This window comes from Neodiprion lecontei, chromosome 4 (genome assembly GCF_021901455.1).
Source record: "Neodiprion lecontei isolate iyNeoLeco1 chromosome 4, iyNeoLeco1.1, whole genome shotgun sequence".
Classification (NCBI taxonomy): domain Eukaryota; kingdom Metazoa; phylum Arthropoda; class Insecta; order Hymenoptera; family Diprionidae; genus Neodiprion; species Neodiprion lecontei.
Window position 1 is genome coordinate 31313735 of NC_060263.1, and position 17807 is coordinate 31331541.

Below are 17807 nucleotides of genomic sequence, written 5' to 3' on the forward strand. Positions count from 1 at the left end.
CTTCCGCCCTACATGCCATGGGAAAAACTCTCGCGTAGAAGCCGGCCTGTGTCTTGTTATGTATTACATATACCTTTGTGGAAATCTGCCTACTGGATCGATCATCCGTGCAATATAAGTCTGACAAAAAAACTGCAATTACCTATTTCTAATTGTAAATTCGGGCGGAGATTGTGTGCCCTCGGTTTATGATTTTTCCTGTATAATTTTGTATGTTACGACGATAATTTCAACGCAGTGGATATTTTATTTTTACGTATTTCGAGGCACAGGATTGTTGCAAAAACATGTTTTGAAACGCGTTGTTCGGTCTCGTAGTTATGATTTTACAGGCGAGTTTACAGGAGAGGCAAAAAGTTGTTCCCCTCTTTAGATTTTACCTCCGTCTATCGAAGACGAGGCACTTTCGAATACTGGACTTGTTTTATTATGTGGTTTATAAATCGCCAACGTCGAGGTGTGCGAACGATTTTTATTTTCTCTCGTTGTTTTATGATCAAAAGACTTGGATTTAGTTTTAACACTGTAATTATTAATATATACAACGTCAGGCCTAAAGAGAAATAATATTCATGAGAAACGTGAGTGCAATTTATTTGCCACACAATAATTGGCGTTCCTTATAATCCTTACGCAACATAATTTTACTACCATGGCACACGTAATATATTACTATTTTAATAATATAATTTCTTTGCGAATAAATATTCTCCGCTATTAAAAAACTATTATTATTATTCAAATTCGAACACTTTTACGGTGTTGAATTTTCAAGTCAAACCATAAGTGTCGCATTTAACTCATCCTATGATTCGCGAGTAGTTTATCAATAAATTCATGTTTAACGATTATACAGGTATGACTAAACGATATTCGTACCTGCAGTTTTACCGTATACAGACTAATATTCGCCTGCAGCATCTGCAAGTAAATAAAAAAAAAAACGCCGAAAAAACAGTTTTTTCACGATACTGTTCATTACCATGAAAAGGAGAGAGGCTGTTTATCTGTCCGACAAACTTCGCGATGACCTCGTAGACTAGATGAAAAATCCGAAACCGACAAGACTTGGCATCCAAATGAAGGAGTATTGAAAGAAAAATTGCACGCCGTTTCCGAGATTATCGCGGGGTTTTATCGGACATACTGACAAGCCGACATTCTTCGAATTCCGGGGTTCAAAAACGTGAAGATGTCGTGAAATAAAAAAATTGATTTTCGACCGAATCCAATACTTGTCCGATTTCTGAAAAGTAAAAAAAACTCTTTCGTCTGGACAAAAGTAAGTAACCGACTCGGTTGTGTTTCATTTTCATCACTTTAGTTGATCTGCGGTTTTTATTGACATTTATAAACAAGCGCCGCTAATTGTAAGCTGATTTTTCTTTCGTATCGGTGTTCATAGTCGATCCTTGCACCGCTTGTTCGAATTTGAATTCCAGCTTTCATACTATCTTGTTGTCGTATAACCTGAGAAGAAATGAATTAACACAGTCGCGAGTGCACAGAGCGGGCTTGAAATATTCATGAATGCATCACCGCATAGGCCGGTGAATTGCACGCACCTAATTACCGCAGCAACGAAGCCATGCATCCTGGGAAAAAAGAACCATTTTCACGTGTGTGAAGATTCGTGCGAAGAAACCAGGAAAAACTATTTTTTCCCCGTATACGTGTTACAGAACGGAATAATTAGATCGGACAATTTACCGCAAGCTTGTTGAAAAATTCGCAGCTTTGATCTTAATGTTCAACATTCGCGAGGACGATTACGCAGATTAAAACTTCCATTCGGTTTAATAGAGTCGGCTTGCTAGCGTACAAAGTAGGTAATTAACTTCACGACGAGTAGTTTCTGATTACGATCTTCGTGGTCACTTTATCCGACAAACTGACAACTCGCAGAAGTGACGTTTGTTAGAAACACAAATTTATTGGATACATGGAACTCGGCGAGTCCACTGACGTAATACAGCCCATAGTTGAAAAAAAAATTCCTGCCTAACTTTAATAATTGGAGTCTCGGAGCTGGTATCATACGTACACAAATCATCGACTTTGAACAATCGTCGTTTCTCCGTGTTTTCTTTTATCTTTTTTCGTTTCTGAGGTTGAAATAATCAACGAGCACCCTGATCCAACCAAGTTTCCGTATGGACGCACGTCTTTGAGAAATGATATTACAAATTGGTTACCGAACCAATTTATGAAACTACACAAGCTACAATATTTGTTACCTTTGGCTGACAGCACGAAGTACTCTTCGTGATACTGGGTATACCGGCTACGCCGAGTCCCGCTGAGTGATAATTTCGGAATGCTCCCTCGCGCCGAGTGCTCCGATTTTTCGTTTGATCCCTTCGATTGCCGGTGGCGCCCTCTGCGAGTGGGACTGATTTTTCGCGCATTTACCACATTTCGGTAGTGTACGTACGTAGTCTCATTCTTCCGACATATCCCATCAAGGCAACCCCGAACTTTGAATGCGAGTACTCGAGTGACGCAGGCATCATGGCGTTCCGTCTTTCGGAACAGCCCGTTGCACATTGCGTTCACTCCTTGTACCGTGCCTGGTAAACTTTTCATTTTCCGGGTTGCCTGGATTTATAATTGACTCGTTGATATAATAGTTACGTCCCACGGCCTGGGTCATGATACAGTTCACGACACTTTGAATACTCGGAAACCGTAGCTTCGGGGCAATTGAGCAATCCGCACAATACTTGAACCAATTTTAGCAAATTGAAACAACCAGCTAGATACGAAATGGAAGGCTTCGTAATTGCTGGTGTTCATGTAACGTAGAAAAAAAAATGCAAATGCTTTAAGAACGTTGGCTGGCTAAATATCGATACTGCTTATTCATTTTATCACGGCACAGTCGTAAACTGACGGTGAGTATATACCAAATTATCATCTTCGTAAACTGCGAAGGTCTCTTCGGAAATATTAATAAAAAAAGGATACATCTCGTGTCGATGCTTCATTTCAAATTGCTGCAAATTGTTTAAAAAACTAGTAGATTCGTTTGATCTTACCTTACGATGGCTCGTGTTGTTACTCAGAAGATTATTTTTTACCGGATGGCTGTAAAGGATTTTCGTTCGTTTTTCAACAGTCAATTCAATATTGCTATTCGTTGATAATAATCAATATCAGCGCAATGGTGTAATATTGAATATTGATCGATACTAGGTTGACGAAAAAAAATCTGCTTCAGTGACTTTGTAGAAAATAGTCCTCTGAATAAACGAAATCTTTATAGCTTGAAAAAGCTTTATAGCTTTTATAGCTTGAAAAAATAACAATTTAATAATTAATATTCAAGTACGACTATCTCGTAATAAAGCGATTAAAAAAAAAAAACATGGATTTTTGGTAAACCAACCTCCTTATAATTCAAGGGCAGCGAGAAATTTGGCTCTATATGGGGAATTCCATGCGAACCCAACCAACTTCCGACTTCCACCATTTTTGATTTCAACTGCTCAATTATTTATAAATATTTAACCGTTGTATAAAAAATCTGAAAAAATTCAGAGTACTGTTTCATAGTTGAGACAATCGCAGAAAATATGTTGAACAAAATCAAAAATGGCAGAGGTCAGAGATTGGTTGGATTCGCATGGAATTCCCCATATATAAACCTTTTTTCCGACGGGCTTCTATCACGTGCTATAATCACACGCGAGAATAGATTCTTGATCGGTTCACCTTGCTACCTTTCGCTCGGCAGTTGTAAGAATCGCCTTGATCATCGGCGAGCTCGCGATGGCAAAGAATTCTACAAGGCTTATCCACGGTTGAATCGATTTGAGTATAATTTATATACAAGGTGTACATTAAACCCATACATCGGCAAGGCTGCGAAGGTTTCTCCAGTGAAATGACCCACTGATTCTAAACGCTAGTTATATCAGAACGCTCTTTTTGCGACCAATTTGTTTGTTTTGTTTCTTTTTTCCATCATATTCGGAAATACTTCATCTTCAAGTTCGAGTTTCGCGTCTTCCGGTACCTCGTTTAATTCACGAAGAACCTCGCCGCCTCCGTCATCGTCATTGTCGCACAGAGTATATTAATAATCATAGAGCCCGGAGCCGACGTCCTTGTCAAAGGTTGGGTAAGCGAGTTGGAGCAGAGAAGGTCCCCGTTTCTTTTCACGCGTGCAGGCAAACGTCGTTGTGCCACAATCCGTCATTTCTTTGCCCGTATCGCGTTACAAGAATTCAACAAACACCCGTTAACAGTTATACTGTCATGCCTGGCCATTGTCACCTTGTATTATTATCACAACCGAACAATCACTGCGCGTATTCGAACAATACGTTATCGAACACCGCGACCTGCGGGGTGTTGAACGAGGATTATTCCTTCTTCGCCACTTCCTCTCCCTGCACCATATACTGACCTCGTTTTCGAACTGCACAGCAGATTGCGTGCTTTTTGCAATACCCATATCCAAACATTAAACATTCGATTGATAATTAATTGGAATTCTGCGTGAATAAATTTTACACGCCTATCAGGCAAAAGAAAGACGAAAAGAAATCGGCTCCTCGTTTATCTTTTTATGCGATTAAAGCTGCATTTTTTAGCCCGAAATATACAAAATAGAATCTGACTATTTTCAGCAGTGTTTCCCTGCTTCCTAAGCACGTTAAAATTGGATGATTTTTTTAACGCTAAGAGCCAATTGCATAACGGATCCGTTGTACGCAACGACGATTGGCGTCGTGTAAAGATGTGTGATTATCTGATATTTTGTTCATGTCAAGTCAGGCCGGGGTTTATAGCAACCGGCGAAGAGAGCTAGAGCTGTTCACGTATCCACGACTCGACAACATATGTAACTATGGAATTGTTATGTAACACCGTACCATTCCGAGAGCTTTGTTTGCCGATCGGATCGGCTTACCTTGTGGCGTGTATACGATAATATTAAAGGTAGGCTCGCAGGTGCGTGTCTTAATATCACGGCTAACGAATAACAGTTAAGCTGAAGTAAATTATGAAAGGAACAACAACGATAACAACAATAACAATAATAACTGTACAACGTCGAGATGTCATTAACGTTCGTTACATATTTTTATATTCGGCAACGACATTGCACCCTGCATACCGAAGTGTTTATTGAATCACGATAATTATATGCGAGGGAAATATCATTAGAGCCAAATAAGTCGTAATCTTCGGAGCGATTCGCAACAGAGAAAAATCATGTGAATTCAATTATAACATGCATGAGCTCTCGTTTAGGTGAGGCGTTTGCATATTATCGTGCGATGCATAATGAGGGAACCTGTTTACCCGCCACTTAAGGCGGAAAAATTTTCAACAAGCCTTTCCACGAAAGGTGGGTATTGTATACTACGTAAATAATATTTCGATTTTCATTTAAAAATCTTCCGTCACGTCCTTGCGAGGTTATCCGTATTGGGTATGGTGAATAAAAAAAAAAAACATGAGCTGACTTAATTCAATCGAGGGAATCCGCCAAAATAATTGATCGAAATGGAGAAAAGAAACTGTAAGAAATGCGAATACCGATCCGGTTTCCGACCGTTAAAACATAAACCCACTGAGAATTTTTCAAAGTCAGAATCGCTTACACGATGCCCTTTTAAAATTCTCCGGTGATCATATCTCTCGCAATTAGTAGCACGCGAGATCTATCATAAAGCAAGGAATAAATCCAGCGACGTTTGCTCGTGACAATCCACCGCTCAAAATAAATGATATCCTGCGAGCGCGTTTCAACCTGAAATTCTAATTAAAGCTGTCATTCGTTTCCTGTGCGATCAGAGGCGCTCTTTCCATTCCTTTTCAGAGCAAATCACAGAGTCGTAACGATGTAACAGCTCGCTAATTAATTCATAGGAGATCGCGAGTCCGTCTGTTACGCGACATACCTAGTTGCAAATATCAAAACCACGCCCGTGCATTAGAAAGGTGTTAATCTCGTCGCTCGTAGAATTGCGCGATCATACACGCATAATTTATACCAATGAATGAAACGGTTCGAATCTAAGGAAAAGGATAAAAAAGTGAATGACCTGCATCGATCTTCGCGCGATGGCCTGAAACCGGTGTGCATGACATAGACGTTTAGGTACTTATACAGACTTCCCGTTAACGTATACTATATAACTGTATTTAAGGAACTAGATAGTCGCATGTAAAAAAGGAAGAGTCTGCGTTAAGGTAGAAGATGAATAAAATAAACAAAGGTACTGCAGCCACACCTGTACGCAACTTAGGAGAAGAATAAATTAGAATTGAATATAAGAAAAAAAAAACAAATACGAGGAAGAAAAAAATTTAACCAACAGCGGATGAAAACCTTGATTAATTTTTTCAATATACATAGTTGTTAAAGATATGCTCGAAACCTTGTCCATTCGGTGATCTCGCGTAAAAGTCAAGCCTGTTCTCCAGCACGGCTGTATTAAATTTATACTCTTGTAAAGGAATGTGCGTATTCGTGTTCGTATATCAAATACCACGTGATCATCGACGAGTTGATCCGATAAAAACGGATTTAGTTTATTTATTTCTCTTTTCACATACCGATCACGAATTATAATTGAAGCTCGGCTAATAACTATAGATATACTTCTACACAGGTCTTGTATATCTACTAACCGAGCAAGAACATCAATAGCAAAAAATGACGAAATAACAAGGAAAAGAAAAAGAGAAGTTAAACGAAAAGGAGGCGATAAATTGAGCAGGTTAAATTCCTGCACAGCCTGTAGGCAGCTATTTGAAAACCTTGATGATAAAATTGTAACGTATATGTACAGCACGGATCGTATTATAATCTGTCGAATACGGGGCGTCTGCGTTTGTGAGAATTCTTGTCAACTACAGCCTGTAAAAGCCTCGGCGAACTTAAACAGGTGAAATACGTGCAGCCTGCTATTCGTATAGCCATAATAATCGCTTGGTAATCGGCGCGGCTGCGAGTATAAATACGGCGTTATGACCCCGACCCGGGAGACGAACTTGGAACGAATTGCCAAGCTCATAGCTGACAGGCCAGCCGTGTGTGTTTTTCGCTGCCTGCGGCGGTAGGGTTACGAGCCATAAATGCGTAGAGTCGACATGTTTCTTCGAAGTGTGGATCGAGACGGGCGTACATGAAATGTGCACGTTGCGCCATTAATGATCGGCGTAATCTGCACGAGCATCACGCTCCTCTCCTTGCATTGTCTTACGGTAAGCCGTCAAAGTTAGCGCTAGCCATGCAACTAGATTGGCCAACGTTCGTTTGGGCTGGACGTGTAGGTATCGTCGTTTGGACATGGATAAATAGGCCTCGCCATCCGAATCGAAGGTCGGGGGGACCCAAAAAAACATTTCGAAAATATACCGACAATAGTGTTGTTAGCCGCAATGATCGTGAACAGGAATGAGAAGACATCCCTTCTGTGTGACGGACATGAGTCTGAAAGCATTCAAGCTAAGATGTCAATGGTTTCAGAAAAGCTTTTACGATTAGAACTTTAGAAATTATCAAACTCTAATGTTTTTCATCTGATTCTAATGTTTTTTTTTTAACTCATTTTACTCGCTGATAAGATCTCTAAGAAATTGTCCGAAAAAAATCAAGAATTCTTACATGATAGTATAGTGTGATCATTACTTGCGCAAATATATTTTTATCCACACTGAAGATAACTGGTTTTAAAACTTTTTTCAGGCGATCTCGAAAATTTCTAGATTGTCAATGAAATAAGCCCAATAAACATTGAAATCGGATAAAGAACAGCAGAGTTTAATAGTTTTGAACGTTCTGATTATAAAACCTTTTTTCTATAATGTGCATAGTAGGTATCATCGGTTAGGATTTTGTTTCATTCGAGTTCACCATGATCGACGCAAAAAACATTCCTGTAGATTTTTGAACCGATTTTTGAATCTTTCCCTGTAACTTTGGATTCATTGTCAGAGGATATTTAGCCCTGATCCCTAGATCCGAGTGAATAATTTATAATACATATCTTCGTAAGAATATAAGGAAGAAAAATTGCAGTTTTTAACGATACGTGTTTCTTGACGCTGGTGGTCGGACCGCTTTTAAAATTACTAACCATTTACTTCCATATGTATGATGGAAAGATAGACGGAGTAACGTTTATTATAACACATATAGCCAAATTTAGTCGGAGACAACGTGAACTTTTGCTAGGCCATGGACAGACGACTTGAGGAGGTCGCGATAAAAAATAAAATTACTCTTTTAACCTCGTTCGTCGTTTTTAACCGCGGGATCGTTGAACTCCAAGTGATTAAAATATAGCCGCGGATTAAAAAATGAAATCTTACGTCTATATTACGTCTTTGGACCTTTTTGCGTTTGAAATGGCCCGATTCCTAAAAAACTTATATCACGCCTAAATATAAGTCCTTATAAGTCTTTTGTAAGGATATTAATCATTTTTATATTGTTAATTAATTACACGAAGATTACGCCGGTCGTTTATTAGACCATTACTTCGCACATTCCTTGCGCTCAGCGTATGTGTAACAAACAATTACACGATTACACGTAATTGTATCTATCAACCGTGTGGTTACACACCCCGTTTTGGTAAACGTTCGTAAACACTTGTGTAACGCGGTTATATAACCAAACGCGGCGTAATCTGTCAATATATACAATTTTTGCCAACGATCGAATATCGCTCTTATACAATTATTAACTATCAATGCTATTGTACAAGGTACTGCCAATCCTCTGTCAAGTTCCCCAGGCAAAAAATAATGAATGGTGTTAATTTGTTAAGTGAAGCGAAACCTTGGAGAAAGAAAAATCGATAACTGCGATAACATTAAGTTACTTTTACTTGAGGCGATGAAAGATTTGCAATACATCTAAACCCGCAATGAAAAGTAACATAAGAAAGAAACGAAAAATAAAAAGAAATAAGTCATTGGAACACAAAATTTTGTGAGTCAAATTTTTCTAGTTTCGTTTTTCATCGTTTTATGCATAATAACAAATATCCGCGGAAAAGATGTATTAAATATGTACTGACGTATATACACTGAACACTAGAGTATTTATCATACCTCTTCACTCAAAACTTGTATGTATGTGCAGAATTCAAAACAGATAATTTTATAATTCGTTGAAATATGACTTTCATATCTTTCAAAATGATGCACGATTTCTCTCTCATACGAGTTTTCTCGTACACATAGCGAGAAATGATCTCGATTTTAAGCCAATTCCGATCACAGTTTCAACGGTATCTTCTCCCCGCAATCGTACGTCACGTCGATTAACACGACGATTGTCATATAAGTAACAAAAAAAGAAACGAAGAAACGAAAAAACAACGACGTTCCTCGCTCTTGTGTAGTCGATAGTTTTTATTTTCTTAAACTCATTACAAATCATAGCACTCGTTTCAGGTTACGGTAACGCACAAGTTGTCTGTAATAATGCGTATATTATGTGTATACCTATACTCTGTTCTCCAATGACGTAGGTTTCACATCGACACCGTGATGCGACACGAGTTGTGCAAACGTTACGGCAATCTGGATTCCCCATTAAGAATGCTAGCCACGCAGGCATGTACATACAATAATTCGCGAGGTAACTCCGCTTGACAAACCTGCGCGCAAGTCGAACCTGGACTGAAAATGAAACTCGCTTATACCCTTGACATAGGGCGAAAGTTCAACGCTTCGTCTTTCGCTCAGGTGAAAACAGGATGCAGGAGGGATTGAGGATTTCGGGAGGAAGATATCCGACTTTTGTCACGTAGCCGCAAGCCTTTCATTTCTTTCATTCTTTTTCTGCCGCACGACAAGTCCACCCACCGAATTCTCGCTATAATATTTATCAATCTACAGTTCGGATACTTTATTTGTCAAACATGTAATGTGTCTATTATGTTTTTTCTTGCTTTAAATCCACGTTTGTTTTCCTCGTTCCATTATTCCTTAATAAAGGAGCAGTAATAATTATTCACGACATGTTTACGAGGGCCATTATACCAATGTGTTCGTACCGTTCGGATTTCTACGCGACAACTTGACGGTTGTAGGGGAAAAAATAAGAAGAGAAAAAAAGAGGGGGGAACAAAAAATGTATGAATGTCAAGTGTCTTCGTAACTACGGGAAATTACAATATTTTATTAATCTGCCGGCTGAGGAATTACGTCAATGGTTTACACGTATTTAAGTATTATGTTACGAATGAACGAAGCAGAAAAATAAGAAGAAGATATTAATAAGTCTGCTGTAAGTATAGAACTAGTTACGGAATAAATCCCCCATGAACGTGCCTATAAAGAAACTTGTTATATGAATTGATGATTTCCTGTACGGGCAAAAAATACAATCACGGAATATCACTTACTTTAATACGTAAGGAGACGTATAGTAATTATATAATCGATCGCTTGGAGATAAACTGCGGGCGAATCTCTATCAGCGCCATTACAATCGCAGCAATACACGCAGTGGAAAACTACAGATATATGTATAAGCCGCCAACGGATAATTCGCATTTTTCGCCTAATCACTGCGAAATAAAAGAATAAAAAAACCTACAGAGGTTTCAAGATGTGCACGTGAAAGACATTTCGTTTGCATCCCGAGCGTGCATCTTATACGTGTCATTAAATTTAATCGTCCCCTTTTAACCCTTTGAAAAATGGTCAGAAAAGTGCCTGATACTCTAGCCTTATAGTCGCTGTATTCGTTGATACATTAATATGCATGTACGCGTATACTGTACATAATATACATATACCTAGGCAATATATAGGATGCGAAGGTAGGTACAGAGTCGAAGAATCAAAGATCAAGGTGATTAGCACTGCTAGTCGCGTATGCGAAGGATCACGACAAAAACAGATCTTAGTCACTTAGTTTAGTGCGGAAAAAAAGAAGAGGTACAAAAAATCATACACCAGACGAAAATTTAAAAACTACCTTCTGTACGAATAACTTTCTTTCGTGGTAGGCTGAAATAAAAATCGCCGACAAAAAACACGTCTTAGCAGAATAAGATTCTCTTTCAAGCATGATCCGAAAGGTAATCCAAGTGCGGTAGCTTTTCATTGGAGACAATGAGAACAGTTTTATTTATTCGGAATAATGAAACCTTACGGTATCCACACATGTTTCCATGGAGTTTTATTCAACTGGAAACAGCACTTCGCCTTAAAAAATTTATTTAACCGTATTATATGCTGCTGCAGGCCTCATTAATCTCAATTCCATGCTGATAAGTCAGACTGCGAATGAGAAACAGACAAGTGCTGAAATTGGTGAGAGTTGTATGAATAAAATTCACGTTTTAAAAAAATCATTTGACTCAAGTCTTGCACCACAAATAACCAAACTAAGGAAAATCGAAACAAACTACGTGTACGTTTTTTTTCGTTCTCTTTTATATTCAAAATTACGACTTTTAAAAAAACGGCCTGCTTCTCGCGTCTCTCGCGATAGAGACTTTTTCATTCCAATGTCACAATTATAAAACTTATCAACAAGAAGGAGATCATAAATAAATCCCCATCGCAAATCCTTAACCATGTATAAAGTTTGACTCGCCAACGAAAACGAGTACTATAAAAAAAACGAACACTCGTAACACTTCTGAAGTCAATTATAAATCTGAAATCTCATTATATTTATAAGGAATTAAAACCGCGAGTCTTAGCATCGTACGATCAGTTATTATTATAATATCCTTTTTTTCCTCCGAAAAAGCGCAAAGTAAACAGTAAAGATGAAAATAGAAGCGACTCGACGTACAAATTGTACCAACGATAATGGAAACTCTAAAATGTGAATGCAAATATTAAAAGAAAGCTGGAATGTTAGTTGAAGGCGAGGAGTTGTGTTCAATGACAAAGTGAGCAAAAAAACGAATTGAAAGTTTTGAAAATAAACGATCCCCAAGCTTTTTCCTCGGTTCTTTATCAGGAGAAATATTTCATCTCGATGCTGGACTGTGCTTAGCTACCAAATTTCTAACAGGTGTTTAACCCGCGATACGAACCAGCATCGCCCACGCAGGTTCTTGGCATCAAGTGCGTGGCCCACGACATTGCTGACGAATAGATTAGAATTAAAAATAGAATAATGTGGAAAGATGGAAAAAAGGACGGTTCAAAAACAATTCCAGACATCCTCCCGGAAAAAAATGGGGAAAAACTCACGAGGAAGGTTGAGATAAATTAATGGCACATCTATTTTGGAAGATGAGAATCTTCGCGTAAAGGGAAGAAGAATCAGGAAAACGTGGGATTTACCCGAGGCTGAAACGAGTGAAATTACACAAAACCTGTATATACACAAAACTTAAACGCTGTACGTATCGTATGCTTCCAAGAATCTTAATCGGGCTAATTTATCGAGTCTTGGAAATCAGCGTCAGGCAGTTAATTTGTGGCCTAAAATTTCGTAACTACAGGTTTTGAATTGAACAAATTTATTGAAAAGAAGAATGTCGTATCTGTTGAATATACTCGTATGAGAGTTTCATCAAATGTCAAGCTGGCATTCTAAACTCATGGACAATATATGATAATTACTTATCTCCCACGACGTTGATACGCGTGTCTGCATCTTTTAATTAAATTTCGTCAATTACACGAAATTGCACAAAAATAATTAAGGCCAGATCATACGGGTAATATTACGATGATTTGATATCGACTTTAAATGCAGATTTGCATAAAATTATCATCACGCCACAGCTATTGATTTAATTGACTTTCGTAATTATTCTTTTCGCTATACTTATGACGGCAGTACTGATCTATACTATAGACAGGTTTGTATGCATTTATTAAATTTGTTTTATGCACTAACACATTTATGATTTATACTTAGCAGCCCGTGGATCAATGCAACCGAAGAGTTTTTATTACTTACCAGAATAAATTGAATTTTTCGAAACAAACATTCCTTCTATCAGATTACCTATCGGTTATTAAAAATTGAGTTATTAACACCGATGTGATGTGTAATTGAATACGTGAAAAGTGAAGTTCACAGGTCTGAAGTCAATGTGATTTCACAAAATCGATATTATTTCAATAAATCGAGTGCAATAATTATATTTTATACAATTAATGTGCTTTTTTCACAATCAACACGAAACTTGAAGAGAAAGAGATAAATTTAATCTCATATCGGTTACGCAAAGTCCAAAAAATTAACAAATTTATCAAATCTGCTCAATACTTGAAATTGTACCCGTTACATCACTTATATAAGGTCATAAAAAATATTTCCCTTTCAAATATCGCGAATATTATAAATCGTGATGAATATGTCTCGCGGATTATTTTCTTGAGAGAATCCAGTTAGAAAAACTGAGTCCAAAAGAGTTTGTGGAGCCATTAAATTGCTCAAGATTTATCATCGATCGTTGGCATTTATTAAAATATGCTTGTGGAATTTCGGTTCCGTCGTTGATCCAGATCAGCTTCGATGAATTTTATGATAACTTTTCTTTTGGTATATATTTTATTAACCCTGTGATATTTCCTATGCTATTGATGCGTAGAAAACTTTTAAATACCTTTTTATTTACTTATATTATTTATACTTTATACTCATAGTCTTCACTTTTGTTATTATATTTTGCTATATTCTTATAATTAACCCCTTCTGTTGTTGATGATTTTCTATTTTACAATTTCTACTAACATTTCCAGGCTCCAGGTTGATCATGCATATTATAACGTAGCTGGAATAGAACTTGAATTTCAAGAGCTCAATACTGATATTAAATCACATTTAATCTGAAGTTATTCGTAATTAGTCGTTCATTTTATAAGTATCCTGAAGCCTATAAATTATGCACAACTCCAAGTTTTGCCTTTATAGCCCCACAACTGCCCCGCAAATGGACTTACCGATCAATCTCGCCAAATACTACATCCAGTGTACCAATGATGGCCACAATATCTGCCAACATATGTTTTTTCCCGATCATATCTAGGGCAGCCAAGTGAGCAAAACCAGGCGCTTTGATCTTACAGCGATACGGTTTGCTGCCGCCATCGCTGACAAGATACACACCAAATTCTCCCTTTGGTGCTTCAATTGCTGTATAAGTAGCGCCAGGCGGTACCTGGTAGCCCTGACTGAAGAGTTTGAAATGATGAATGAGTGCTTCCATGCTGGACTTCATTTCCGAGCGAGGTGGTGGAGCGATTTTCGCATCATCAGTACGGATTTCACCTGGAGGCATCTGATTCAGACACTGATGAATGATTCTCAAAGACTGACGCATTTCTTCCACACGGCAGACATATCTAAAATGATATTTATGAAATTTTTAATAAAGCAGAAACACTTTCGGCCACTTGTACAGACTATATGTGCACATGATCTACTTAAAGTAAACAATGAATGAATTTTATATACTAAAAACGATCTGAAATGGTATTCATAATTTCCTTCACCTATCAAAACAATCTCCGTTGGTTCCAATGGGGACATCAAAGTCGAGCAAATGGTAAGCATCGTATGGTTGGGATTTCCGTAGGTCCCATTTTATGCCCGAACCGCGTAACATAACACCACTGAATCCACAATTCAGTGCATCTTCATAGGATACTACACCTACGTCTTTAGTACGTGCTATCCAAATCCTATTCTCTGTAATAAGATCCTCGACTTCGTCCAAACGTTCCGCAAACTTATTAGCGAACTCATAGATGTCATCCATCAGACCCAATGGCATGTCCAATGAAACTCCACCTGGTCGAATGTAGGCTGCGTGCATTCGTGCACCACTCACTCGCTCATAAAATTCCATGAGTTTCTCACGCTCTTCAAATAGCCAGAACAATGGAGTCAGGCCTCCAACATCCAAAATATGAGTACCGACACCCATCATGTGATTCAATAGCCGCGTAATCTCGGCAAAGAGCACTGTTCGAATAAATTTTAATTACGCATGAAAGTAGATTCCACAATTCGATAAACGTGTAATTAAATCTTCGCATATTGATTACCCACTTGAACTTGAGGGGACTCAGAACTCTTGAAGTCTTCAAACACGGTAGCCTGACTATTTGCGAAAATAATTTCGAATAATTCACGAGAAGTAAAAAGCTTACGCTTATAATGTGCTTTTTCATTTACTTTCAGTCAACTCTCTTTGAAGTACTGCGGGTCTTAACTTGAAAAGATTATGCTCGGAGATCAATGGATCCCGGTTTAAGCACAAATACATGCTTGCGGAGATAATTTGGTTCTGTTTACTGTGGATTTTGCCATAAAGAATTCATTAGAACGTATCACTCTTTTTGTAAAACTGCATTCCTCAGCTTCAAGAATACCTTCTGGTCCCCTGAACAAAAGCAAATTGGAAGATGAAGACTCACCGCGAATGTACTTAGCACGAATTGGAACATCGATGTTAAGCAATTTCTCAACAGCCAACGAGTAGCACTGTTCGTTGCACATCATCGAGACGTAATCGAGACGATCGAAATAGGGCAACGCCTGGGTGTAGGTTTTATATTCGATCAATTTCTCAGTTCCACGGTGCAGCAGTCCAATGTGCGGATCTGACCTTATAACAGTTTCGGCGTCAAGCTCGAGCACCAGACGTAGCACACCGTGAGCTGCCGGATGTTGCGGCCCAAAATTCAAAAACGAATTCTGAACAACCTTTTCACGAGGTGGCTCCAGTTCAATTCTATAATGCGTCGGATACTGCGACGTGTATTCATCCGGGTACATTACCGGACCATGAAACTGTTTTAGGTATTCCATATCGATACCAGATTGATGAGCATCTCGCTTTCGGCTGTGCAATAAGATTTAAGAAAATAACTACTTTCAAATTCACAACTATCGTCTGCAAAAATGAAATTGACAAAGATTCATACTGTATAGAATATTCATTCGAAAATTATTTAAAAAGGCTTTGGTTTATACAAACAAGGACGTAAATAAAGTGCTACTCTGCGTAATTTGTGCAATTATAAATAACGAATGTCTAATATTTCGCTAAAATGGGCGAAAATGAAGAGAATATGACAAAAATGAATTCACGTATCACGTACATACTCTGCATTGCAACAATAAAAAATATTATAAATTTGGGCATATTTATTCAAATAAATCTGCTCCTTTTTACACAGGATATTCAACATATTACAGCATTAATCGGACGGAATAGACCAACGTGTTTCTGGATTGACTGACGAAACGCGCTTAAGTAAGAAATGCGTGGAAACCAACCCTACTGTGAAATAATTCAATGTGTAATTTATCACATGATTTATCTTGTAAAATTTATAAAATATGTAAGAAATCACATAAGAAATTAAAAAATCACGAATCATCAGATACACTAGATCAAAATTCATATAGTTCACTATATAGTTGATTACATGGTGTTTGCTCTAGTGTTTCTGATGATTCGTGCTTCTCTAATTTATTATGTGATTTCTAATATATTTTATCGAATTTACAAAATGAATCATGTAATAAATTATACCTTGGATTCTTTCAAAACATTATATGATTTGACACATGAATATTTTCAGTACGGAAGCGATATGACAGTTTTTCATAGACCGATCATATTGTAAGTTGAATCGGAAATAACAAATGCCCGCGGGCTTACTTTCATTTGAATAGATGAATAATACGCTTTCGAACGTGGAAAAACATTTGCTTGTTTGGTTAATTGGTACCGATTGTCAAACATAGCGATATTATACGTAGTGTACGTAAGGTATAGGATTAAGCATCACATGTAGAGTTCAGTGGTAAGCATAAGTGGAAAGAGCGGACGGACAGAAAGAGAAAGAAAATCAAGCGACCGGTCTATCTCTGTTTGCGGCACATTTACGCGTGCGTCAGAAGCATAGGCTGCTCTACATCAGCGCAGTAGCATACTGCGCATGCCCAGGAGAAAACGATAAATAAGACACGGTTTTCAAAGCTTGTAACTACGGGATTTCCCCAACAGGTAGCGCCACTTGACAGGTAATCTAACGCAAGTTACATCCACGTACAGCTTGAACTATTGGAAGTGTAGTGACGTTGATAGATAACCTTTTTAAAATTAGGCAATAATATGGATGTGAAAAAAAAATAACTTACCTAAAAAAATTGAGGCACGCCCCATTTTTCAGCAATCCTTTACCGCCAAGGGGGAATCCTGCTGATTTTCTTATAAAGGTCCCTAAAACCGTAGCAGTCATACTTCTTTTTTTTCTCTCTCGTTAATAACGAGCGCCTCGAGGGTGTGTACGAAGTACACTAAATTTATTTTCACCAAAGATTTCGGCTTTAACCTTTAGTTTGTGGTTCCTGTAGCAGCAAGATTTCAATTTTTCTTCAAGCACTTCAAGTGATCGACTGTACTAGTTCACCGATTCTTCGATCCTATTTCTGGTCTTCAGTAAAGATCGGAAAGATTATAACATACATGGATTAGATGAGCGCGAGTCCAGCTGGTATAATAACGGCTATTGGACTCGCGCGGCGATGTTTTCCGACGTCGAATCCCAGGCTATTCCGTAATCACCTGGTTAGGCGATAGCCGTTATCTTGACCAATGGGAAAACAGCTTTGAACCGGAAATCGTTTCTATTTCCGATGTATTGACATCTCACACTTCAAGATTTTACTACAGGATATTACGGATTGTAGTTTCACGTTAATTAATGATTACAATAAAAAATCGTTTCGCAGCCATTTTTTTTCTAAATACTGGACCACAAAATCCGATTTTAATTTGTTTAATAAGCCGTTTTGAATTAAATATGAACTCAAAGGACCATAAGAGTAA

The 17807-nt window shown here is 37.9% G+C and overlaps 1 protein-coding gene across 1 annotated transcript; it reads right to left on the reverse strand.

Annotated features, from left to right (window-relative positions):
• Nucleotides 1-13552: 13552 nt before the first annotated feature.
• Nucleotides 13553-17739, reverse strand: LOC107217697 (NADH-ubiquinone oxidoreductase 49 kDa subunit-like). Its single transcript, XM_015655329.2, has 4 exons — nt 17117-17739; nt 15382-15809; nt 14455-14926; nt 13553-14304 (listed from the first exon to the last, which is right to left on the reverse strand). Exons 1-4 carry the CDS (start codon nt 17215-17217, stop codon nt 13899-13901), a joined length of 1407 nt encoding a protein of 468 aa, XP_015510815.1. The 5' UTR covers nt 17218-17739; the 3' UTR covers nt 13553-13898.
• Between the last annotated feature and the right edge of the window lie 68 nt (nt 17740-17807).